The sequence below is a fragment of the Akebia trifoliata genome, chromosome 8 (assembly GCF_017979445.1).
Source record: "Akebia trifoliata isolate Shusen 1 chromosome 8, ASM1797944v1, whole genome shotgun sequence".
NCBI classification, from domain to species: Eukaryota; Viridiplantae; Streptophyta; class Magnoliopsida; order Ranunculales; family Lardizabalaceae; genus Akebia; species Akebia trifoliata.
In genome coordinates, this window is record NC_141382.1 from 42,065,991 (window position 1) to 42,093,301 (window position 27,311).

A 27,311-nucleotide genomic window follows, 5' to 3' on the forward strand; every position below is an offset into this window, starting at 1 on the left:
TGTTTGAATTTTTTTTTTTTTTAATTAATAAATTAATATCACGTGCACTTTACTAGTGTTAATAAAAAGGATGTCACATAGCTCAGTTGATGGATTAATTAAGGTGCCATCTAGATCAAGAAGATGCATTAATTATCCTTACCATGGAAGCGATTTTACTCTTATGTGATGGCTATAAATACAAGTAAAATCTCGTAAGGGAGAGATTATTCATCGTATAATTTTGCTAATTTGCAGTCAAATAATGTAGATTTGAACCAACAAAAGAAGAAATTTTAAATATTTTTGGCAGGTAAGAAAAAAAAAATGCTAAAACAATATAAGTTTATTTTTAGATTTATGTCAATATGGAAATTTTGAAAATTAATAAGGTATGATAATTTTGACATACTTCTTCGGCTTTGATGCATATTTACACAAGGATAAAACCTAGGTTAATGATTTTCTGACTCGAGTATTTTCATTCGATTTGACATGCAAGGACACAAAACCATTGATCGATTTCTTGGGTATCCCGAAGCATCCCGCAGAAATCAATCAACAGTTCTATGACCTTGCCACGTCAGACCGAATGAAAATACTTGAGTCAGAAAATCAAGGCTCTAAAATCTATGGTTGTGTGCACATTCCACTTCTTTCAACTGGTCATCTCATCTTAACCACTGAAATTTATACTTTTTAATATACAATCCATTATATAATATAGAATTTTAGAAGTCATTATATAACCCATCATTTTGGGATGGCATGTTGTGCTTATGTTAATTATTGGTATTGCTGTTAATAATACTTCTTATTTATTTGCTCTTCTTTTATGGAATGTTAATTCTCATTAAATTCAACCATGTTGTTTTTCTTAGCTTAATAAAATAAAATAAAAACATTTTTATTAATGTTTTCGTGACCCTTAGTATTGCCTCTAAATTCTTTACTATTTAAGAATGCTCGAGAGCGTCTAATGTCAATCAAATCATTAGTTGTTGAGACTTTGACTATAAGATCTACCATGTGGAACATGGCACAATGTTCTTGGTCTTATGGTTCAATCAAATTTCGCCTTATAATAATCAAACTTCGACACCAATGCAAAGGTGGTGGCTCAAACTACTTGATCTCGTAGGTTTTAAAAAAGAAGCACAATTGAATGATGTTCACAGATTCTTACACAAGGCCTTTTTTTTTTAACTTAAGAATATGGATCATGTTGTGATGTGGTAGTTTTGAGTGGTTAGGATCATCTCATTTCAATGATATCTGACTTGGAGCTCTACTTAGTTGGCCTATTGAAAGGTAGGTGTCAAATAGACAAATACTGCCATTTATGTATTTTGGGTTTTGTGAAATTAAGAAGAATTTTTGCCTATGTTTTGTTTTTGTGAGGTAGTTGAAGCTGCAATAGAGAGGAAAATGGTAGAGATGGATGAAGCTTTGGTTAGATCATCGGGTTTGATTTAGATTACAGATACAAGTTTGAATCACAAGAATCTGAATTTGATCTCTTTGTTTGTTAATTTTTCTATGTGGACGGATCTTAATTTTAAACTACATTACACTAAAGTATATCATAAATAATTTTAAAAATAATTAATCTATGATACTTCACATGCTTGGAATGTGCCTTTTACTAATATATTTATATAATAAAATACAATTGAGTTGTTATAGTTTTCTATTTTGTAAGTTGGGGATAAATGTCTTTTCAGCTACAATTTTGTAGGAGGATAAATGCTCATTGACCTACACACTTTTTTGTTTATTCTCTACACTCCCTTTTATATTTTTATATCTCTTTTTTAACTTATTTTATTATTATTTTTAATTTTTACCTCAACTTTTTTAATAACAATGGCAAGGCTCATTTTTGTGTACGTGGATAAACATCAAGCTTTAATTTTGTAAGACTCATTTTATTTCCTTTACTATTCACTCTTTTTAAGTTTACCATTATCTCTTTTAACATATTTTATTATTTTTCATCTTTTATCCATTTAATTCTCTCATCAAGTTATAATTTTGTGTGACCAACTTTATTTACTTTACTTGACCCCTATAATTTTTCTATATTTTCTTTCTATCCCTTTAACCTTAATTTTTTTCAATGTTACCTCTCCAACTTTATTATTATTATTATTATTATTATTTTTTTCTATTTTTACCTTTTAACCTCAACTTTATTTTAATAATATCCTTCCACTCTTACTTTTCTCATACCCCTTTAACTTTATTATTTTTACTTTCATCCTCCTCCACCTTCATTCCTTTTTCAATAGTACCCTTTAATTTTACTATCTTTCCTCTTTTACCTCATCAACCTCAAGTTTTTTTTAATAATACCACTCCAATTTAATTATATATATATGTATACACACACATTGAGCTCAATCATTTATTATTTTATTGGTTTGTTCTCATTAATTTAATTATTACTCAGTGATTCTCATATCTACAAAGGATACGAAATAATATATAGGAGAGTTGAAGGCCTCATTAATTTGTACAATAGTTGCAGTAAATCAGCGAAATACAGCCCAAATGTTGATATAGAAAATGGTCCACTAGATGAATTCATCAGATTTGTCGATAAACTTCTAATTGACTAGAGCCAAGGGACTAGCTGCAGTGCCACGGTGATCTTTTTCCCAAGTTTTTATTGATATTCCTTCAAGAAGCTATGCAATCAGCTGCGATTAAAACACAACAAAAATCGATTTAGCCGTAAAATTAATTTATGACGATGCTTTGTGAGCAAAGATTATTACCTTTACTTGGTCTTGATGACAAAAATCATTTGAGTCACCCTATTAGTTTTCGATACTTGATAAAAATCTAAGGATGCAAATATGAAACACTTCAGTCACCCCAATTGGATTAAAGCGATTCATTAATTACCCAAAGGAACCACAAAATTATTAAATTTTACTTAGAAGCAACAGAGATAAAGGCTGAAGCAGGTTTGTCACAAAACTCAATCAGTTGCTTTGGGGTAACTAGTGTCAAAGGCCTTAACTTTATTTCAGAACTCCAACATTTTTTTTTAATGAAAGAATTCTTAAAATAAAATTTGAGACTAAAATGTTGAAGGAGGATAAGCCTTGTTTTCGATTCCTAATTTTTAAATTCAATCCAATCAGTTTGAAATGGGTTGGGGTGAGGAGTCTAGGTGGATTGGTGTATTTCTTAGCGACAATTCTTCCATGTCCCGTGTGGCTTCAGAAGATTTTGCACAATGTAAACCGAATTGCATCTACTTCATAGAGGATACTGATTATTTTTTTAATGAGTGTCTAGCATATCCGCCGCATAGTAATTAATGCCAATGTTAAAAATCCTCTGTTATTCTTATGGCCACCCCAAATCTTTAGTAAAACTTTGGTTTTGTTGTTGTTGTTGTTGGATAAAGTGGGACGGAGGAACATGATTCATTTAGCCTCCTCAACTCTTTGGGGCAAGGCTTGTGAAATATCTTTGGTTAAGGCTTTTTGTTGTTGTAATATCAGATGGGATATATTCTTTATGAAGGTGTGAATTATCATATTCACCACTTTTGGGAATTTTTTAGTTTTTGTTAGATGAACTTTTAATTCATGAAATGCCAATGTTAATAAAAGGATGTTCACATAGCTCAATTTGATGGCTTGATCGCCTCATTTAGATCAATAAGATGCATTAATCATCGTTATTATTGCATGATAAAACTATCAAGGAAAAGGTTATCATATAATTGTGCAAGTTCACACTTAACTTATGCAGATATGTAAATTTAATATTTCCCTTTTCATAAAATAAAATAAAAATGAACCATCTTAATAGCAAATAAATATTTTTTTTTTATATCTTATTAATTTCTCATCTTGACCATTTTTTAATTCTTATAAAAATATGTTGGTGAATTAATATAATTTTACCTAGAGGTACATTTTTCTTTGCAATTTCTATCATCTTAACCATAATTTTTGTGACTTTTAAAAAATTTAATATTTTATTTGAAATATACAAATCCCTATTGACTTGGTCAAGTCAAGCTGTTTATAATGTTACATGAGATGGCGTAAAGCCTGAAACACCGTAAAACATCTTCATTCAACTCTTCCTCCATATATGTTTCCAGTGGGTTGAGATTCTCAAAGATAATTCTTTTTTCGATCTTCTCTATAGATTTTATATAAGATCTATAGAGTAAGAGATATGATGGCGCTAGGATCCAAATCTAATTGGTCAAACCTTTGTAACAAGCCTAGGTTAGGACTTAAATTTTCACTCCATTAACGCCTAGGTACTTTGGGAGTAGTGGTTTCGGTATCGGACGCAACCCCTTGTCCAAGGTTCGAGTCATGGGGAGGCGATTATAGAGAAAAGAAAAAAAGACTCCTCTATAGTATGGGATATGAAAGGGCTTTGCCATAGTAAGCCACCGTGATAGTTTGGGAAGGGGGGACTTATGAAAAAAAAGAAAGAGATAATTGGTACTTGGAAAGAAGGCCAAGGGGTGGGGGACTCTCCATAAAGTTGGCCAACTAGAACGTCGGCCTTGAAGTGTGGGGGTATATTATAATCCTTAGGTTAAGGCTTAAACTTTCAACTCCATTAACGCCTAGGTTCTAGTTTCTTTTGGAGTAGTGATTTAGGTCAGATGGGATTGTTGTCGTTGTTGTAATAATATACGAGATCCAAGGAAAACCCCTTTATACATTATATGGTTCGATTCCTTATGATACACATAAGGCCCATTTAGGTCATTTTGTTGGCTTAATCATCATCATCAAAAGCAACAAAACTTGGTTATTACCTGGGTGGGACAAGCATATATGGATATTGCAAATCCATCTTTGAATCTTGTTTTCATACCTGATTTTGTAATTTATTATGGCCTTAACAATTATCATAGCATACAAAATAACTTAAATATTAATAATATTTGTAATTACGATTAATGATATAGAAAGATAGAGGGCGTGAGATGAAAGAGAGGCAGGGAACATTGATATGGTTGTCAATGAATAATACTCAGGCACAAAATTTGATCCATTCCATTAGGATAAATTAGGGGTTGGAACTTGATTTTGGGATCTAGGACTCTATTTTGATTTCTACATCATTTTTGTTGGACCAATCATGTCCCCATCCACTCATATCTTATACAGTGTCGTGTTCCTATAAGATAGGTATAGTGTCTATGAGGCATGTTTTAGTTGGAGTTTAAAATATCTCGTCTCCTAACCAAACCGTGCACGTAGCGCAATGTGATTATTCTCCAACCAAAGCATGACACATAGACATCATTCCTATTTTTAGGAACGGATACCATACTGGATCATGACTCACCAAGTTTCATGTTCTGCACAAGTCCAAAGTAAGGGTACAACTTGGTCTGGTTCAAATCGAGAACTGAACCAAACTGATAGCTTTGGGTTGTTTTGGTTCGGTTTAGAACAAGTTATGATTCAGATTTGGGTTAAGAAAATGGAGAACCGATCAATTTGATTTGATTATTTGTTCAAAGCTTGTATGGAATCGAATCGAACTGAACCCTTGCATGATAAATAAATATGTATTAATTTTTTATGAATAAACTTAGGAGCTAAGACATAGATTAATGACTTTTTTATGGATAAATTAATGACTATCCAACCCCAGGTGATTGGCCTAGTGCCAAGCCGAGCCTTAATAAGCTCTTCAAGAAGGGTAGGTCAAGTGTACGAAACCCCACGAAACAATGAGTTCCTTGAGGCCACCCTCCAGTCTTTGGTTGATGCTTGACTCAAGCAATTGCACGTAGGAATTTCTGGGGGAGCGATGCATGTGACTGTGGGATTAGTTTCACCAGAAAGGTAAGGATACCCACGATAAGCAAAAAAAAAAAAAGGATTATTGACTATCCATTAATCTTGTTAGGACATAAATTTCATGATTATTATTTATTTAGTGAGTTGCTATTGCCTCACCAATTTTTACTAATGTCACACCAACTATGTGCAATTCTTTGGTGATTTATATAAGAATTGGTGTGGCATTAGTAAAACTTGGAGTGGCAATAGTAACTCTCTTTATTTATGATTAAAAATATGTTTTTCCAAGCATTTTTATAGGATATTGGCAACTAGTGGAATTGAACGGAACCAAATCAACCTTAGATTGATTTAGGTCTATAGTGGAACCAACCTATGTCAGTTCAATTCCAATCATGGTTTTAAATCTCGTCCGTAATTGAGATGACTCACCCAATTCATCTCGGTCTCGTTCAACAATAATACTAATACATACAGTGTCTCAACATTCACACCATCTCGCGAGATAAATGAGATGTCTCAAATGTTATTTTGAAAATCTCAATCAGGTCAATCAGAATTTTATAGATTTTGATTAAAATACTTAGTTTGTTTTTTTTAAATTTAAATGTTTATTATCTACATAAAAGATGATTTTAGGAATAAACATTTCCTAATCTATCTTATTTTATTATAAAATTATAATTATTTTAAGAAAAATCCTAAAGAGAACTTTTTTATTATTATTTATTGGTTCACACTGCATTGATGTGGCCAGGGATGTGTTTCCTCTCTGTTCAAAGTGAAGCATCTATGCATACCTCTTCGTCAGCGCAGTGTGAAACGCATGAAAAAGAAGTCCCCCTCCCCCGGCACAACTCTTATTTTAGTTCAGATATTTATTTAAAATCAATGTAAACCGAGTTAAATGAATCATCTCGTGCGTAACGAGTCGAATCTTCCGAGACAATTCGGTATCGACCGTGAACGAGACGAGATGTTTAACCGAGTTTTAAAACCGTGCCCCTATTCAAAGTCTAATAAAGCCCTCAGCCCCTCAAAGTTGGATACAAATCACAAAACTCCAACTCTCACAAAACCCCAACTCTCCTCTTCACCTGCAACAATGAAGAGAAGTGTACAATACATGGCCGCCATTAAAGACAAAGTAGCCGAAGAAGAAGAAGAGCTAGAGGTTGCAGAGAACTCCTTCGAAGAAAACTCAGATCTCTGCCAGATATTAATGGAACGATACGGTAAATCCACTGCTCCTCAGCACCGCCATCTCTGTGCTTCATCTACCGCCATGAGAGCAATTCTTCAAGAAGAAGGTCTCCCTCTCATACCATCGGCCTACTTTGCTGCTACAATTTCCTCCATTAACGATGCAGCAGATACTCTAGACTCAAGCGCCACTGCTGCTCTTACTTCGTTCCTCTCAATCTTACTTCCTCTCGTTCCTTCTCAATCTCTTCCTCCTTCGAAGGCAATTGATGCTGTTTCAGTTCTCGTTACGTTGCTGCAGAGACCTCCAGAAGCGGTATCAACAGCAACTGTGCGGTCTGTTATTAAATCTTTAGGGGATTTATTGAACTTCTGTGATTTGGAGAATTGGAGTGCGATTAAGTTTCCGTTTGAGATGATTCTTTCATTTTCAATCGATAAGCGACCGAAGGTATGGAGTTATGTATTTGAGTCTTTTTGAATTTTTATTTCTTTAATGTATTATTGGAAATTAGTACAGGAGATGCCATGTTGTGTGAGAACCACAATCACTTTGTGTGAAAAATTAGAACATAAGTTTTTGATACAATTTTGATAAATTTGATTGAAAGCTTTTAAAACCTTTGATGAAAATAGTATGGACGAGAATTATTTAGTTGACAAGTTTATTTGGATGAAGCTAATGCTGGGCCAAAAATAAAAGTGGAAACTTTGACTGTAGTATTTAAATTCAAATCTTCTTGTGGGACGTTGTAGTACAAATTTTGATTTCTCTTTTTCTAAGATGATATAGTATACATTTATTTGTTAGTTGGGGAAACCTGAGGCTTTTGGTATGGACAAGAGTGATATATTTGAGGAAGAGATTAGGAGGTTGAATTGCTGAAATAAGGAGCTCAATGCCAATAAGGGATCCCAAGTCCATTGTAAAGAGAATTCATCCTGTACTTGTGGGATTTGAGGGACAAAGGCTGGATGTTGAATGCATTTTAAGGAATGACAGAGCAGAGTTATGACTTTCAAGTTGAACATTGGGTACTTATTGCATTGAATGCCTAGCTTTGGTCTAGGTCTCTTCTTTTCTCTTTCACCCCACATGCTTACAACCTCGGAAATGGGAAAAAATTGGATTTATGTGTTATCCATGATAAACTTGTTAACTTCTAGTTGGTTTTTTTTTTCCTTTTTCTAACTTGTTAAATTGCCAATAGATGTTATAAAATATTTTATTTTGATTTATCAATTATGGAAGGAGAGGAGGTTAGACGATACACTTTTCATTTTATATATTTTATCTTGCTAAGAGCAATTGAAAATTATCAAATGTTGCTTAAGATGCTTTGAGAGTCTTGGCTTTTTTTTTTCCCAGGATATTTGAGGTAGGGGAGGTGGAGCAATGTTAGTTGGGCAAATTTCTGTGCCTTACATGGGGCTTCCTTTGGGGGCTAATTATAGGATGTAGGTTAGCTGGGGCCTGGTCCTTGAACGTATGGTGGCATATTTTCCTGTGGAAGCAAATAAATCTATTTAAAATGGGATAGAATTTGTTGATTAAACATTCTCTCAAGTCTTCCCATTTATTTTCATTCTCTCCTCACAATTCTGGGGTAGAAGACCAATTGGTCGGGGAAGATGTTTGGAGATTTTTTTTATAGGAGGATGAGAAGAACAATAAAATTTTCTTCTTGCCATATGGGAATAATATTTGAGACCCCAAATTAGAAGGGCTTGGAGTGAAGCTCTTTAAGGATACAATTACTACATGCCATGAGAAATGGGTTTGGTGTTTTGAAGAGGAAAGCTGTTGCTTATGGCAAAGGGTAGTTTAATGTAGATTCATCTACCAAAGTAATGGGTGGTATCTTAGGTTTCCAGATTTTTTGTATGAGACTCAAGTTCATCAATTAGATTTGTGACGACTTGTGCTATAGTAGTTGTCCCATGAGAATGGGTTTCATATATGTGAGCTCCATCAGTGTCTAAGGCAGCCTCTTTAGCCAATGCGTGGAGTTTGATGGCTCATGCGTTTATTGGGATTTGAGGATCTTGAGAAATCTATTGGACGAGGTGATTGATGAAATGGTGGTTCTTGGTTCTTCTGACAGAGCCATACTCACCAAGTTGGAATACATATTTAAAATGGCAAGGGGAAACTTCAAAAAGGGGAAAGAAACGAGAATAATGATAAATATAAAAAATAAAGGATATTCAAAATCATGAAATATGTAATAGACATTTATTCTAAGTTTTCAATATATTCTTGAGCAAAAATAAAAATAAAAATAAAAATAAAAATTACTATTGAATATTTATGCATGATGACATGTTTCTACACATAATTATTCATTTTATGACGCTACAAAAAAGTATAAACCATCAACATATTTTTAGAGCACGATGACTCACTATTAAAAACAAATTAAATAATCATGATATGAAGGCATTATCATCAATTCCCATACTACAACATTTATTAACAAATCACAAACAACCATAAGGCAACAAAACCTAACCATAGGCCTACAAAAAATAGGTTATTATTAATTTTATTTATTTTGAAGAAGCGTGTTTAAAAATGTGAACACATGTTTTTTGAAAGCATCACATTTTTTATCGTTTTAATCATTAGAGGTACAAAACACGTTTTAAACGAGATTTTTTTCATAAAAAGATGGAGTTCATTTGACTATGGATAGAACTACTGTTCATTACACCCTCGGTGTGAGAGACAATTGTGGAGAGAGTCAGGAAAAGGCTTAGTCCTTGGAAAGTTAAGTACTTATCAAAGGGAGGGAAGTTGACTTTGATTAGGAGCACATTGTCGAGCATCCCGATGCACTTCTTAGCATTGTTCACTCTTCCTATTAGGATTGAATCCTAGTTGGAGAAGTTGGTGAGAGACTTCTTATGGAATGGTAGAAGTGGTAATCATAAGTTTCATTTGGTGCATTGGAAATTGGTTTGTCATCCTAGGAAACTTGGTGGCCTTGGCATTAGGAGATTTATGTGTGTCAATAAAGCGTTGTTGGGGAAGTGACTGTGGAGGTTTGATAATGAAAAGGAGGATCTTTGGAGGAAAGTTGTGGCCGTTAAGTTTGGGGAAGATCCGCTTGTCTAGGAGTGTCTGCCTAGTAGATTACCGTTTGGTAGGAGCGTGTGGAGAGGCATTTCTTTGTTGGGAGAGGTCTTGGGGGAGTATATTAGATTCAATGTGGGTAGGGGGATCGTACTTGCTTCTAGGAGGATAGACGGTGCAGTGATACCCTTTTACAATTTTTGTTATCTGGGTTGTATGCACTTTCCTCAAGAAAAATAATGCCTGTCTCTACTTTTTTGATTCCTAATGAGAGGGGTGAGTCTTGGGATCTTGGTTTTAGAAGAAGATTGAACGATTGGGAGATTGAGGATGCTATCTCTATCTCAGATTTACTAGCCTCCACAGGTCCTTCGATAGATAGAGCGGATCGTCGGATTTGGAAAGGCACGGGTGATGGTTGTTTCTCGGTCAGATCTTTTTATATGCTTCTTGTTGATAACATCGAGGTTTGTTTCCCACATTCCTTGATTTGGGAGGCCAAAGTTCCTTCTAAAGTGTTTTTTTTTTATGTGGTTGGTGGACGTGAGGGCCTTGTCTTGATTGACTTTTGTTGCTTGTGTTAGTCCAACGGGGAATCAGTGGACCATATTCTTTTGCATTGTGAGGTGGCCTACAATGTTTTGTCTTTTTTTCTTGCTTTGTTTAAGGTTTCATGATTTTTTCGAGTTCGGTTGTCCCTCTTCTTTTTAGTTGGAAAGCCATTCTTTTTCTGGCAGGTGGAAGATTCTTTGGAAGTTCATCCCTTATACAATTTGTTGGGGTTTGTGGAACGAGAGGAACTTACACACGTTTGAGGGGAAGGAAGGCACCATGCCAGAGCTTATTTTTAGTATTCTCGGTTTATTGTTTATTTGGTGTAAGCAATTAAAGGAGTTCAAGGCTTTCTTTTTTGAAGATTTTTTGTTTAGGTGGGACAATGTAATCAGGGAGTAGTTGCCTTGTTGTTGCGTTGCTTTCTTTTTTCTCTTCCCTTGTATCTTTCTTGAGGACTTCTTGTCCTCTTTTAGTAAATTAAACTTAAAAAAAAAAAAAAATTACACCATCATCATATAAGGGCATGATAGTGTGGAAGCATTCTTTGAAGGTGTGTTTCTAGTAAGGTCTTTCTACTATAATTATTTACTGAAACCAATGACCATCACTTCTTATTTATCAGGGAAAGTTAAATTCGTTTTTCTCTATACGTGTATTTAGGAAGGTCTTCTCGATATTCTGCATTATATCTGTTTGCTTTTTTTTTTTTTTTCAATTGAATCTTATGCTGCACACACACAAAAAAAAAATTCTTAGCTACGATCTTCTCAATTTCCTTCTCTTTGTTCGGTATATTGGAATCCTGAATGTGCTTATTATTTAAAGAAAAGGGACTTTGTTGGCCACATTCTCATCCATTATTGATTTACTAAGGGTTGAGCTAGTTTTTTCTGGCTTTTGATATGTATATTCGGTGATGATGTGGAACGTGTGTAGTCTTCTTTGCAGATGGTTGGTTAGTGCTTTAAATTTTAGAGGTCAGATGTTATTGAAGTTGCCCATATTTGGTTTTTTTTTTTTTTGGGCATCTAGAAGCAACTGGCAAGTGAATCTTTGGGAGATAAATGTGGGATTTTTGGGTTCATTTATGGTGAAGACTAAGGCCTCTTTTTTTCAGTGGCCCACCTTCAGAGAATTTCAGGTGTTTCTCCTGGTGAACATTTTTTCCAATTTGGACGCAATTGCTTCTGGGAGTTTTCAAAGTAATTGATTGGAGGGCCTTCTTTTGTATTTTGCTTTTGAGCTTCATAGTTCCCCTCCTTTTTTTTTTTTGGGAGGGGAGGTGTGGTCTCTACACCCTCTTTGTACAGCAGGGTGTTGAATTTCCCTTTTAATAATTTTGTACGTATTTACTTATCCAAAGAAGATTATGATTGCTTTTCCTTCTATAGTTTCACATTCCTATATTTTCATGTTGCAGGTTCGGAGATGTGCTCAAGTGTGTGTTGAGAAGGTCTTTAAGTCTTTTCAGTGCTCTACTGTTATTAAAGAGTCAAGCAAAGTGGCACTGTCTTTGTTCGAAAGGTACATGCCTTTGGCAAATGAAATAAGTGCTGGAAGAATTGTAGATGGATCAAAAAGTGAAATGCTTTTAAAATATGAGCATTTGGAGGTCCTCCACATGCTAAATTTGCTGAAACTTATTGTTCCATATCTATCAAACAAAGTCAGTTTGAAAATATTGCCCGAATTGTATAAAACTATGACTTGCGAATGCTCACCCATTACAAGGCACATTCTTTCCATTCTTGAAGTGTTCTTTGATCCTTCAAAAGCAGAACTTGTTTCTGTTCCAGAAGCAGAGAAAATTGTCACTTCACTTGTTTCATATGTATCTTTTGGTGAGAAGAATCCCATGGACACTGTCATGTCTGCATCAATTTTGTTAAAGAATGGTTTGGCTAAACTTCGTGCTGCAGAACTGGGCATATGGTGTAGGAATCTTCCTCTGGTATTTGGTTCTATAGCAGGTATGCTGTTTGGGGGGTTTTTAGAAGGCTCTATTCCGTAGTAATATATAGTGATTCTCATTGTTTTTCATATTCGTGTATCTTTTGTTGCATACTTTGTTTGTGTTCATCCTTGTGAACCTTTTCAGCATGGTTTTTGGTTTAAACATTCAGACTATAATTCATAGAACCTGCTGTCATTTCTATCTAGAAATCTATAGTGGCAATGATGCTGTTTTCCTAAGCATATGATACTGACACATGTCAATATCATATGCTGATAAGACATGTTGGATACTTAGATACCATGATCTCGTAGGTTGATGAGACATGTTAGATACTTTGCTACCATGATCTCTAGATTGTTGTAATCTAAAACAGGAAATGTCCAAAAAAGTTAATAAAATACAAAATTATTTTTAAGAACAAGTATTTTGGACACTATTAAACATCCTTCTGTGATGCAGGACGGTGAGGGTAGATAAGAAAATATGGGGGTTTAGGGAATTTGGTTTTGGATTGAGTAAACCCAAAGGTAAAATGAAAACAATGATTGTAGGTATGACCACAATCCCAATGATAATGGTTAAAGATTTGTAGGGAAAGGAAATGATTAAGGGTTAAAGATTTGGAAAAGAGATTAATGAAATAAGGGTTAAAGAAAATGGGGAAAGGGTTAAGGGTTGAGTTTTGTAAGTTTTAAGAATCAAGAATTACGAACAAGGAACTAAAAGATAATCAAGAAAAATAAAATAATAGAAAAGAAAAGTAAGTAGAAGAAAAGAATGTTGTATTAGACTCACTCCAAAATGGTCTCATATCACACACCCATTGTTGGGAAGATCAAGCTCAAGTTTTCTTTTTTGTTCTTCGTTCTTAAAAAAAATCCTAATACAATCTATAGAAGAAAATAAATCTAAGAATCCTAATCAAACTATAACACCAAATAAATAAACCTAATTTTCGTAACTTTCTCTCTCCTAATTTTCAAATCCTAATAAATTAAATAAAAGACAAAGTGAAGTTACTAAATTGCCCTTAAATATTATACTATGACCATGGGCTAATAAAATATGGAAAGAAACTCAAAAAACATTAAATTAAAGCCCTAAAACAGAAATCTAAATAAAAACTAAAATCTACTCTTCTAGATTTGCTGTCCCCAACAATTCTCCTTGGTTGGGAATATTTCGGCACTGGCTAAATAAAATTATAGTAATTATCATCATCGGTCGCGTTCCGCATTATTCTGCCGTGTGGTACATCTGAACTAATTGTTATTCCCCTTCCTTTTTTATATTTAATCTCCTAAAAACGGTGATGTTATGTTTGGGCTTTTGTTGGAAGTGATTAAAGTCAATGGTCTTGCAGAGAAATGACATAGGTGAAAAAGAGATGTCCACGGAGTGAATAGGACCTTCTTCATTGCATGAGTTGATTACATAGGGGTTGAAATGGTTCGGATGAAAAAAAAAAACTATGGTTCAAAGATTCGTGCCACTTCAGAATGTACTGGTTGAACATTTCAGTTTCAACTGAGACCTGTATGAAACATTGATCTGTCTTGGAAGGTTTTTTGAATATTTTGGTTGAGATTGTCTCAGTTTTTCTCCTAACCAAAAAATTGTATCGAAATGGGGATTTTAAACCTTGCAAAAAACATTAATTTTTCTTACTGTCAACTTCATGTTGGATGGTCACTAGTGGTAGTGTAGAAGGCACTTCCTGCCTAGACACATTGTTAGTGTACGTGTTAGCATGGTGTCCAGGTCATCTGCATAGAGGACATGTTGGCGCCCTATCACTAAAGAAGGCTGCATGTCTGGAACCTGGCTGCCTTATCTCAAGATCCCGGGCTTTACAAAGACTGGGAAAGAAGCCTGCAAAATGAACCTTTTTTAGACACTGCCTAACGCTGTGCTGGTTCTTCGACGCCTTGTGTTAGAAGACGACTGTCCTATGCAAGGGCCAAGGGAAAAAGGGCGATTTGCTAGTAGATCACATGAAAGTCCTTGATGACATGGGAGGATGCAATGAAGTTAGGCAATGGGATATGTTGGGGTTCTGGAATAAGTTGGAAGGGGGAATTTGGTACACATGAATTCATGGAGGCTAGTACAGAAAGGAGAATTTCACTTCCCGGGCATGAATCACTAAATCTAGATAATATGTATGTGTTTTGTAGATCAACTAGGAAAAAACTTTGAAGCGAGCGGGCCGCTTCAAGATTTTGAAGGATCCCCCCTCTCCATTGGATTGCACGTAGCATTTTCAAGGAGGTATTCCAAATTTTGGCGGAAATGTATGGCGTGAAATAAATTCAAAAGCCACGTGTCTCGTAAAGAAGATGGTTCCTTGAAAATTTTGAAGCGGTCTGCCTGCTTCAAAGTTGGACTCGATCAACTGAGCATTTGGACTGTAAAATGCTTAACAATTCATTTGATTCATTGTTGTTGAGTATGTTTTGAACACTGCTGCACTGTATTTGTCCAAGTGTGAAAATGCTATTTTTTTTTTGGTCTACTATTTTGAACAGCTGTCAGTTTTCTATATTTATTTGTGTATTTTTATTGCATCCGTTGGAAATATATCTTTCTGATACCGATGACTTATTATTTACTACCACCTATTTTTAGGTCTTCTAGTGTCCGAGGCTAATACTTCTTCACAAGCTGCGGCTATCTTGAAAGAATTGATCAACCACCATATGGATAGAAATATTTTCATGGTCGGTGAAATTCAAGTTTATGATGATAAATTCATGGCTACAGCAGAAGCAAGGGCAATAGAATCTACTTGTGCTGTGTTTGAGCATGTACTCAGTTCCTTTAATGGAGTCCCAAATGAGCACACCTTGGCGGTCATATCAGATTTGTTTCTCAAGCTTGGTTAGTCTTTCCATCATAGCACGTGTACATGTTTTTCTCACATGTATGAATTTAAGTTCTTGTGTTCTTTTGTAGGTTCCAGATGAGACTAATCTATTTTTCATATTGACTATAGGTGATGTCTCGTACTTCTTTATGAAGGGCATCTTACTTAAACTTGCAGACTTCATGACGCGTGCGAATGGAGACATGGCTGAAACCGAGCATGTAAGACCAGATCCACTTTGTTCTAATGCATATTAGTACTTTTATATGAATCGATAACTGAGTTTTTAAAAACTGATGTCTGTTCACCAATTCACTTGTCTTATGTAACTGCTTTGGTTTCCTGAGGGAATTAGCTTGATTTTATTGCTCATCAGATTTTCTTTGCTCATATTTTTTATAATGCAGATTGGCCTTGGAAGGAGGCGATTTTTTCCCTCTTAATTACATTTTTTCACCTATTAAAAAAAAAAAAAATCAAAAGAAAAAATAAATTGTGTATAGTCCTTGTTAATGATAAGACTAGTTAACATGCATCTCTTTTACTCTATCAGTGGGGAATGTAGGCAATAAGGGATGGGGTTTACTCAGCATTTTATACTCAAATCTAAACTTATGTTCTGTAATTTTTTTATTGAAAATTAAATTGATGTTGTTGTCCTTGATCGGAGTATGGTCTTTAAGTCGATGAGCTGGTGTTTCTTTTGGAGGTAAAGTTACATTCTATTTGGAATTAATATGAATTAATTGTTAACGATAATGCCATTTAAATAAATAAAACATGCCCTAGATATCATTGCCACATGGAACTATGAACTCCTCTTGTCATATTCGCTAGCTTGCGGCCACCAATAAAATTGCTGTACTATGGACAAGGACATTACCTATCAATGTGAAATGCCCTAGAGAAAAGTCTAAAATATAGTAGAATGGGATTAACGATTATGATGATGAGCAATATCAATTAGCTATAAACTTTGCGTTTGTGGATGGAATCCCCCTAGAAGGGTTAGAATGGTAGTTCCCGCGCCATGTGAGGTACCAAATAAATGACTACCAGGATCGTGGTTTTAGGCATAAATATTCTATTGACCTGTAAAAGGTGGGCCATAATAATAGTTTACACTTTATCATGACCCACACTATATCAATTCATGGATTTATTGCTTTATGGATTCTTTATCAACTTTTTTAGCTATCCAATATATTTAACAAAAAAAAAAATGGTTTTATTATTTTTATTTTATTGTGCATCCTGAATACCTTAATTAAAATAGATGAATCTTTAGTAAGGAAAATATAGACTTATAGATTTGATGCATTAACAAATTTGTAATGCTGCTCCAGTATAGCTTAGATGTATGAAGGAAAACATGAAAGTGAAAAAAACATAAATTAAGAACAACTTCAAAATGTACAACCAAAGGGCCATTTTTTTTATATATTATTTGGCCCCTAAAATGTTTTGACTAAAAATCCCTGGTAGAGTGGTCGTTGCTCCCCTAGTAATCTCTCAAACTCAGGTGAATGTGGAAAAAATGGGGGTTGAAATGTTCTTAAACACTTTATCTTACTAGATCATAAATTGTATAAGTTTGACAAAATTATCTAAAAGTATCATGCTAAAAGGAGAAAAAATTGCTCTCTTTGGTCATGTGATCGAAAATTGCGACAAGGGTTTGATCCCTCTGGTCCTGTGCTCGAAATTGGGTGGCCTCCTGATTTACCTAGTTGCACATTGGAAAACTTTAGTGGGGTTATGGCATGCAATTGTAGGTGTTAGTCCATCCCAAAAGGGATGTGGGATACCCTACGTCATAAAAGGAGGTGAAAAATTGCACATTCTTGATCTAAGCTTGGTTTCATTGGAAAGGCCGTGTGGGAGAAGGAAAAGATTAAGATAAATGGTAATTAAGGAGTCTGTGCAATAGATCTACTATTCACATGCTATTCTTGTTCCATATTTTCTCATGATTCAAAATGTCATCCTATTTGAAACAGAGCTGTGATGGTATTTTCTCGATTAGCTCATTCTATCATTGTTTCAAAACTCGTCCGAGACCAAGATGTATCGCCCGAGTCGTCCCGGTATCAAGTATGGACGAGACAGATGGACAAGTCAATTTTTCGGACGAGATTTAAAACCCCATGTTCATTTTTGAACGAGACGTCGCAAACATATTGGAAAACTCATCCTAGACGACTCGATATCTGGCATGGACGAGATGAGATGCGAGACTGAGTTTTAAAACCATGCATTCTATGCCATGCATGATTCTTCCTCTTCTTATCTTGACTCTTTCCCTGGCTCTTTGATTTGTGGTTCCAAAGTCCGTATGGAAGTGTCGTTTTTTACTTGTTTGCGTTCTTAGAATCTTAAACAATTGATCATTGTAGAAATACAAATATCAGTTTGTAGCCGATCCCAATCTTTGGGTTATGTCTTGATGATGATTTTCAGTAGAAATACAAATATCAGTTTCTGTTATATGTGCAAAGAAAGCGATGAAAGTTTAAATAATCTCCTTATCTATAGTTAGATAGCTCTTTTAGTCTAGTCCTATTTGTTTCCCCTATTCAATATTTGTTGGAACTGGAAGTGCCATGTGTTTATTCTAGAGGCAAGGAACCTCTAGAGAAAACTTCCATTTTTATTTGTTGGAGTGTTTGGAAGGAGAGTGACATAATGATTTTTTAGGTAAGAAGTACAAGCTTTGTGCATTAGTCTGGCGGTCAAAGTCAAAATGTTACTGTGTTCCCAACTCCATTAGAGATACTTTTCAAGGAGTTCATTTTTAATTGAGATATTGTAATTTTTCGGTAGAGTTAGGTTGCTTTCATTTTTGTGCCTTTTTCTGTTCGACCACTAAGGTGATACTGTTTCTGTATTTTTATGTTCTTTTGGCCCTTTTTGGTGAACCTTATCCCCAAAAATGTCACCCCGTTGTCTATAATGTCCGTTGATACAAGTCAGTTTTAGGTGGCTCTATATTATCTGCTTTGTTTGGGTTCCAGTCAACAAAACTCATCAGAAGTTGAGGTCTTCTATATACAAACTCATCAGAAGTTGAGTTGAGGTATTCGGTATTCTATATTCAAACTCATCCGAAGTTGAGATATTGTTGATGAAAATCATTGTCTTTGCAGCTTTAGAAAAAATTCTTTTTAGGTTTGAAGATGGAAAAAGAACTGAATTTAGATCAAACTTTTTAGCTTCACCGTTCAAAAGGTTTTGGATACCTTTTTTTGCAGTCCAAGTCAATGTTTTACAAATGTATGAACCATTTTTGTATTAGGGAAATAATCAGTTGACAGCAGTCAAAATGGCTGAAATCGTTGTTGTTTTTTTTAACATTAAACCGATGATTTAAAGACTCTTTATTTTTTTATTTACTTTACCTGAAGAATATACTTTACTTTTTTGCAATACAATAGTCACCTTATTTGTATCTCCAAATGATGGGCCCCTTGTCAACTTTGGCACACAAATTACTGACATCATTTCTAAGAGAAATATAGCCAAGAGATGCAACAAACGTTTATTGCAATACTTGGAATATTTTCTTCTCATAAGTACAATACTTTGAATATTTTAAATATTTTTTTACATTTTTCTTCCTTTTGCACAAAAGCAAATTAATTAAGACAATGGTTTAGTTAATGCTTTTCTTTGCATATAAGAGATTTTGTGGGGTGAGCTCTATGTGGTTGTCCTTGGAATGATTGACCTTTTATTCTAATCTTCAGCTTCAAGAATGCATTGGGTCTGCTATCATTGCTGTGGGACCAGAGAAGATGCTTACATTGGTTCCTATCTCCCTTCATGCAGAAGAATTCACTTGTTCAAACATTTGGTTACTACCAATTTTGAAAAAATATGTTGTTGGGGCATCGCTAGAATATTTTCTGGAGCATATTGTACCCCTTGTGGAATCCCTCCAGCAAGCTTCTCGGAAAGGTATGTGTGTTATTATGAAAAGAACATTTCCTTTTCTTTTTCCGGTAGGAATTTTTTTTTTAATTAAAAGAAGAAAAGGAGGTTGGGAAGACCAACCACTACAGAAAAGCAAAACAGGAAAGCAAAGAAAGGCTAATTACATATAAAGATCAGCCATGATATTTCCTTTAAACGGAATCTCTTCAAAGAAGAATGCCTTAATGTCCGTATGAATCTGTGTCCAAAAACACATGGGCTCTGACCTCCACAATGATGTTGTGACTTGGTTTCTCCTTCGCCTAAAAATTTATCCTATTCTGCTATTTCGATATGGATCACCACATTTCCATGTGCTAATTGGGTTAAATATATTCTAACCCATCCCTCCCTCTCTCTCTCTCTCTATATATATATATATTTCGTGTAATCAAATTTACAGTTAAATTGCTCAGAAACTCTCCTACTACAATATATTTACTTATCCAGTAAATAATCGAAAAAGGAGTCCACTGTATTTTTTTCAGGTGTAAATATTGTAGTTGGAGTTAATAGAACTAGGTAATTGCCATCTACTGCTTGTTGTTTGCCTCTTTATGGTTGTATTCAATTTCTTTTGCCCTTGACATCTCAAAACAGTTGAATGCTTCAATAAGCTTTGATTTATTGGTATGCACGGCATGTTTCCATTAATTTTTTATCTACAAACAATGCATTTATCCTCGATTTTCCCCTAAAAATGGAACATTCCAAAATATATTCTTGTTTGGATCACAATCTTGTATCACTTTTTCAAGGTTGTGCATTGGGCATTTTTTTTATGGGTAAAAATTTTATTGATAGAAAAGACGGAGGCCACCTAACAGAAATACATCCAGGGAACTCCAAAAGAAAAAATCCTTTCAAACACCACCCCAAAACACACACACACAGAAACACAAAAATCCTTTAAAATTTTATTCCAGGAGAATATGAACTCCAAAATGAGAAAAAAGACCCGCATTTTATTCCACACTGATATCCATGTTTCTGCATCTTTGTTCAAAAGAGCAAGCAAGTCCTGTTGATTCTCAACCACTCATAAAATCCAATAATGCAAATCACCACCATCAAGTTAGATGGGAATTGTTTCTTCATGGTTAATGTCCGTTCAACCTTTGTTCTTTATTTGATTGGAAAATGGATGAAATTGGAGACACCATCACTGGGGCAAATGATGCTTTAGCTTTGGTTAGAGCAAGCACAAAATGGCGTCAGCTCATGCCACTTGTGAGTTAAACTTGGTTGAAGGCATTATTTGTTTGATGGATTTGAGCATATCCATTGAGCTTCCAATTTGGCTTTTACATCCTACTCTGATTAAGTTTGGAATTGCATACAATTTTGTGTTGACAAATGGATGAATGACAAGTTGTGAGGTTTACAATCTTGTTTTGAGGCAATGTTTCAATTAGGAGAAAAACCGAAAAATTCCAAGGCATCCAGAGGCATTCTTGAGACGTACAATGTTTTGGGGTCAAGGTTTTGTTTAGGTTTCGGCTGAAACCAGAATGTTGTGCTGAAACTTTCCAGAATGGTATGGAATTTTGAACCATAGTTGTGAGTTGTGACTCTCTTCATGAGATCCAATATCTGCTCACATAAATTTTCTGGTAAAAGTAGATATCTTGAAATTCCTCACAAGCTGTGCATACTGATATTGAGGAGTGTTCTACACTACATTTGTATAGGCATTTATTTTGTTTAGTTATTCATAATAGATGTGCTCTTTTATATTTTTATTGTTTTCATTTTTTACTCTTGTTAGCCTGTCTTTAATGCTAATCTTGTATGGATATATGGCAGTAAGAGAATAGGGTATCTCATTTCTTTTATTTTTCCTGTCTTACTTTGGTATGTACATTTTGAGTCTTATTTTGTGAAGCATACTTGCAAGTCAATTACAATTTCTGACACTTGCATTTGTGCTGTCTTCAGTTAAGAAGTCACCCCTTCGAAAAGATCTACAGATCTCTATCCGAGGCCTCTGGGATTTGCTTCCTGCTTTCTGTCGCTATCCAATTGATACTCATAAATTTTTTGAATCTTTGGCCAAACTTTGTGCAGCTTTCCTCCGGAAGGATTGCTTTATGCATGAAAACATAGCCTTAGGCTTGCAGGTAAGGATTGGCTTACACAAATAAATTAGAGGAAGTTTTTTTCCCCCCTTAATTTTTATTTTGGTTACCTTTTTTGTTTTTGGTGTGATGGCACAACTCTTTTTTGTTCTATAACATTATTGTTTCCTGTAGGAACTTGTGAATCAAAATCAAAGTATTCTTAGAAATACTGATGGTGCAAATGGGTTTGAAAAACATTCATCTACCTCAAGTGTAACGGAGTCTAATGCACAATCTAGAAGTGTACCTTCCCACTACTCGAGAAAAATTGCGACAAGGAACATCAAGGCTTTCGCATCATGTTCAGTTGATTTGCTTCTGGCTCTTACTGATGTATTCTTTAGATCACCTCCTGAGAAGCGCACATATTTAAAGGTTTTCCATCCTCGTAATTTATTTTCAAATCTGGTTTGGAATGGTGGATTAGCAGAAAGAACTACTTGGCTTTCTTTTTCATTAACTATGAAGTTTTTATGTTCTGATAGTTGCTTTTTTGATTTAGTTGGTTCCAATGAAATGGATGGTGAATAAAAGTTCACCTCAAGCTTTTATGCATGATGAGTTATAATTTAGCAAACCAATACAGTTTCTGTTATCAGATGTTTTGGTGGGCATGAAGTTTATTTATAGTGGCCATTGATTGCATCCTGAATTATTTTCAGCTACTCTTGGAAATCTGTTTCCTCAATTAGATTGTAAAATTTTCTACTTGATGAATTTTGTGTGTGAGATGAGTTGAACTGATAAGATGGTGCTTATTTTGTTTAGTCTTGTGCTATTTAGAATCTGCAAGGACCTTGCAAATATTACTCAATATAAACAAAATGACAAATAGAATCATATTGAGATTACTCTATTGTTCCAGGGGGCTATTGGATGCCTGGCATCTATCACCGAGACTCCGAAAATAAAAAAACTTTTTGTTTCATCATTGGAGAAGTTCCAGTTCATAAATGGAGTAGGTTTATCTGAAAAAATGGAGAGTTGTAGCAGCACATCTGTTGATAAAGAAGAAGAAGGATATTCAAAGAAAGAAGAGCAAGAAGAAGCACAGAGGTAAGAAGTTAGTGAAGATGAGTTTTTCAGCTTTGCCCATATTACCTAATCTCTAAGACACACACACACAGAATTGGTTGAATGCTTTTTTTTGAACACTATCCATGACTAAATTAAAGTCATGTATTGAGGTCTATGATGATAGCTTTGTTTCCATCATATTTTGTCTGTATTCTGTGTTATATTGTTTTGTTCTAAGTATAAAATTCATGTGGAAAATTCATTTTTTCTACTTTGCCATATAATTGAACTAAAGTTTTTGTCAATGATAAAAGCCTCCAGTTTTTCTAGAAAAGTTATCACCTTAAAACCACAAAACTCCTTAACAGGAGACTTATCCACAACGAATTTCCAAATTACCCTACAAGCCTTTGCGAATTTACAACTCTGCTCTTAGAAAATTCAAGAATTATGTTTTTTTCCATATTCCCCAACAAATAGCATTGGGAATTTCTGTCCGCAGGCCGGGAAACAAAGACACCGATAATATTGGAGGGGCTAACACAAGCACAAGAAAAGTGGTAAGAGTTAAAATCCCATTGGGCCCAAATGTTACCATGATTGAAGAGATGATAAAGTTTCCTTGTTGTACTTACACATAATGCATCTTTTGGTCACCATTCTCCAATGAGTCTCTGAAGAGCGGATCTAGTTATATAAGTGTCTATAACGAATTTCTTCCATTGATCCTCAGTCAATACATTGTATAATACCACAATTCACATGAATGATTGAATTCATGGTGGAACATTTGCCCACAAATAGAGTTGTCCTTAGCGCTTGTCCTACCAAACCTCCGATTTGATCATAGAAAGGGGAGACTGTGAACACTAGTTACACTATGCCTTTCTTCACCAGATAATCTTCTGCACCAATTTGAACACTCCTTACACTTTTCAAGGAATTTAGACTAAATAGGATCAAGGCTGAGCATATGGAGTGCAGCTTTAGCATTGACATGCATTGAGAGGAAGGTCCAATGAAAATTGATGGGTAGGTAATGTTTTGAAGAAACCATTTCATTACCTTGGTTCCATTATCCATAAGATGGAAAGATTTAGGGGGACGTTTTGCATGGTATTAAAATTTAGTGGCTAAAAGTAGTGGTGCTTCTGGAGTCTTGCATGACCTTCACATCTAAATTAAATCAAAACAACAATTTTATAAGATGAGTGTAAGTCAGGCTATGTTGTAAGGACCTGAATGTTAAGCAATCTAGACATGTTTATAGATTGAGCGTGGTAGAGATGATGATGCTATGATGGTTTCCGATCGACTTCTCTATCTTATCCGCTGATGGAACGATAAGAAGACATGCCCTACCAATGAATAAATAAGATTTGTTTCGAAGAGAGACAGAATAAGACTGGCATAGTCTTGAGGTAGGGATGGATTTTAGAGCAGAAAAGAATCTCAAACGTAATCTGAAATGTCGAGTAGTCCACCACCCGGTAAGAAAGTGAGACTAGAGGATACGAACAGGGAGGGATTACTAGAGCATAGGTGCAACCTTAACAGGGTTTACAGGAGCGTAGGTGCAATTAAACAAATAAGAAAAAAAATTACAATAAAAAAACGCATACATGGAAATTTAGTAGTAGCACCAATAGGCAGCCGTTTAAGTTGAAGTCGAATGATAATATGGAACACTAATAGACGGAACATGCAAGTTGAAAGTTCTAAGACCAAAATGAATGTGGCTTGAGGTATTGACAACTAATGTGGGCACTCATGAATTAACTGAGGACTTTGCTCTATACAATTGAATGGTCAAACATGATTCGTTCAGCCGATCCCAAAAATAAACTGTCTTAAGTGATGGTCTTTTTTAACACACATTATTGCTAGGTGCTTAAGCAATGACTTGAATGCTTACGGGCTTAGGCCCGTTTCAGCTTCTAGGATTTTTGACTAGGCAAAACATTCAGGGAGTAGAAGAAAAGGTTATGGTTGATTAGAAATGAAACTATAATTGCAAAATCTAAGAGGATCAACTTTTTTTGCCTATTGTGAGCTGGAAATTGTTCTTGTCTTTAAAAAATACTGTGAAAAATGATGTGATGGTCATCAACTTGACCTTACGTTTCAAGAGATGAAGATAAAGTGGATTTTGCCAGACATCTTCTCTTTGGGGAAGGAATTACTTGGTTGGGTGGAGGTAGTGGTGGAAGATTTATGATGAGGACATCACAGGCATACCCTTCAGAGTGTTCCAGAGGAGGAAAATACACTTAGATTCATTGTGGATGGATGGAGTATGGGCGTGAAGTTTATGGACGAGCAGCGTTGGATCCTCTCATTGGGTCATCATATTTCATGTTTTTATTTAGTTTATGTTTTTGAGTCTATTTTAGTATTTAGGATGAATATTTGGGATTATTTTCATGTTTTAGTAGCTTATGATGTTAGTATAAGTATTTAGGGGCAATTTGGTAATTTTATAATGAGTTTTCATTAGCTGAAAATTCAAGAGAAATAAAGTTACGGGAATGGGACATAGATGGTATTTTTGTTTTGATAAGTAGATCAATTGTATTAAAAGAAGGTCCGATTGAGGTAACCAACTAAAGTACATCAAAAGCATACAAATAGAAATATTAGTAACCAACAAAAAACAACTAAAAACAAAGTACTAATTATCACTTATGGCATCCCATCTGAAAACGAAATCGTCAAAGAACACCCTTTTAAAATTCACATCCATTTTACACAAAAAAAACATGAGGCCAAGCACCTCCGTGATAATATCTTGAAACCCCATCACCTTCCCCTTGTAGACTCTTCTGTTTCTTTTGTGTCATACCACCCGACACACAACAAAGGGGGCAATAGACCATAAATATGGTTCCAGATTTGAAAAGAGATAAAACTGAGGTAGGAATCACCCAAGAGCAATTGAGTAGGTACAAGAAATGACCCCAAATCTTATTCACCAAAAGAAGATGAAGCAACGGATGAGAAATTGATTCCCCATTTTTTCAACACATGGAACAAACGTTTGGACCCACAAATCCCCTAATCATATGGTTATCAAAAGATAGAATTTTACTCAAAGCCACCAATCAAATAAAGAAAGATACCTTTGATGGAACTTTATGACCTTAAATAGGACCCACTGGGAAGAAAAGAACTCCTTGGTGTGAAATTGACTCGTGGAATGAATTTATTGAAAACTTTCTATCCTTCGTACAAGTCCAAACCTTTTTTATCATGCCCCGATCTCTCCAATAAAGATTGGTCAAGCTTGAAGATCATCTCTGCCAACTCTTGAATTTCCCAATCATTAAAATCCCTTCTAAAACCCAAATCTCAAGCATGCTTGTTAGTAGAATTGCTCAAAAATTCGACAATCGTTTTTTTAAAGACAACGCATAAAGCCTTGGGAATTGAATCGAGAGAGATGAGTTTCCACACCAACTATCTACCCAAAAATGAATTCTCTCCCCACTTTCCCATCTAAAAACCATCATTTCTTTGAATTTTTGGTACACATTCATGATACCCCTCCATAAACTACACCCATAAGGTGGTCTATTCACTTCCTTACTATCCCACCCATGCAATTTCTCCCCATATTTTTCTCTGATAACCTTCCTCGACAAGCTCAACCTTTCTTTTACAAATCTCCAAAGCCATTTACCTAGTAATGCCACATTTGTCATTTTAAAGCCTTTTATCCCTAAACTACCAATTCTTTTTTGGAGAACATATCATCTTCCATTTCACCAAGTGAAACTTTCTTCTACCATCTGCATCATTCCACAAAAAATCCCTAATCAACCTCTCCAATCGACCCACCACACTCTTAGAAAGCGGGAATAAAGATAATTGGTATACCAATATAGTGGATAAGGTACTTTTGATTAAAGTTAATTTACCCCTTTTTGAAAGATACCTAGCTTTCCACGAACTCAATTTCTTTCCCACATTCTCCACTATAGGCTCTCACACTTCTTTACTTTTGGAGCCCACCCTCAAAGGCAATCCTAAATACACCGACGTTAATAATCCTTGACAACACCCAAACATTGTAGCCCACCTCCTTTGTTTTTCCTATATTCAATCCCAAAATTGCCTGGAAACAACAAAAAGAATACCTCTCAAGTACCTCACATGATCTATCGATGCATTTAAGAAGATCAAAGTATCATTTGCAAATTGTAAAATCGACACATGCTCCCCACTTTCCACTTGAAAACCTGACAACTCACCAATACTCCTAGCACTTTTTATCATCCTCCCTAATGCTTCGGCCACCCATACAAACAAAAAAGGAGACAATGGGTCCCCTTGTCTCAACCCCCGCGAGCTCTTGAAGTGACCCGCTGGGCTTCCATTAATAAGAACCGAGAAGGAAGGTGATGTCACACATAACATTATCCACTCAATCCACCGACCCCCTAAAACTCATCCGTTCCAAGATGTACTTTAGAAGCTTCCAATTGACATGATCATAAGCTTTTTGAATATCTAATTTACACACCAAACTCGGTTTACCCTCCTTTTGTCTCGAGTCTATGCACTCGTTTGCAATCAGGACCCCATCCGATATCTGGATACCTTTAACGAATGCCCCTTGTTCAGACCCAATAATATTCGGTAATACCTCCCTCAATTTGGTAGCCAATATCTTGGAAATGATTTTGTATGTTGACCCCATCAAGCTTATCAGCCTAAAGTTCGCTACATCCACTACTCCTGAATACTTCGGTATTAATGT

At 35.1% G+C, this 27,311-nt stretch overlaps 1 protein-coding gene across 4 annotated transcripts in view; it reads left to right on the forward strand.

Moving 5' to 3' along the window:
• Positions 1-6,823: 6,823 nt before the first annotated feature.
• The window catches only part of LOC147396911 (ARM repeat superfamily protein), a 38,450-nt gene continuing 17,962 nt past the window's right edge, over positions 6,824-27,311 (forward strand). For 3 of the 4 annotated variants that reach the window (XR_015181052.1, XM_086452212.1, XM_086452213.1), the window contains exons 1-8: positions 6,824-7,440; positions 12,041-12,590; positions 15,206-15,457; positions 15,573-15,664; positions 19,190-19,400; positions 21,354-21,535; positions 21,668-21,910; positions 22,401-22,591. Coding sequence is in view for 3 of the 4 variants with exons in the window: in XM_086452212.1 (XP_086308338.1) it covers positions 6,892-7,440; positions 12,041-12,590; positions 15,206-15,457; positions 15,573-15,664; positions 19,190-19,400; positions 21,354-21,535; positions 21,668-21,910; positions 22,401-22,591 (2,270 nt within the window). In the remaining variant the exon portion in view is untranslated. The remainder of the gene's footprint in view (positions 7,441-12,040; positions 12,591-15,205; positions 15,458-15,572; positions 15,665-19,189; positions 19,401-21,353; positions 21,536-21,667; positions 21,911-22,400; positions 22,592-27,311) is intronic. The other variant, XM_086452211.1, reaches the window with a different exon arrangement.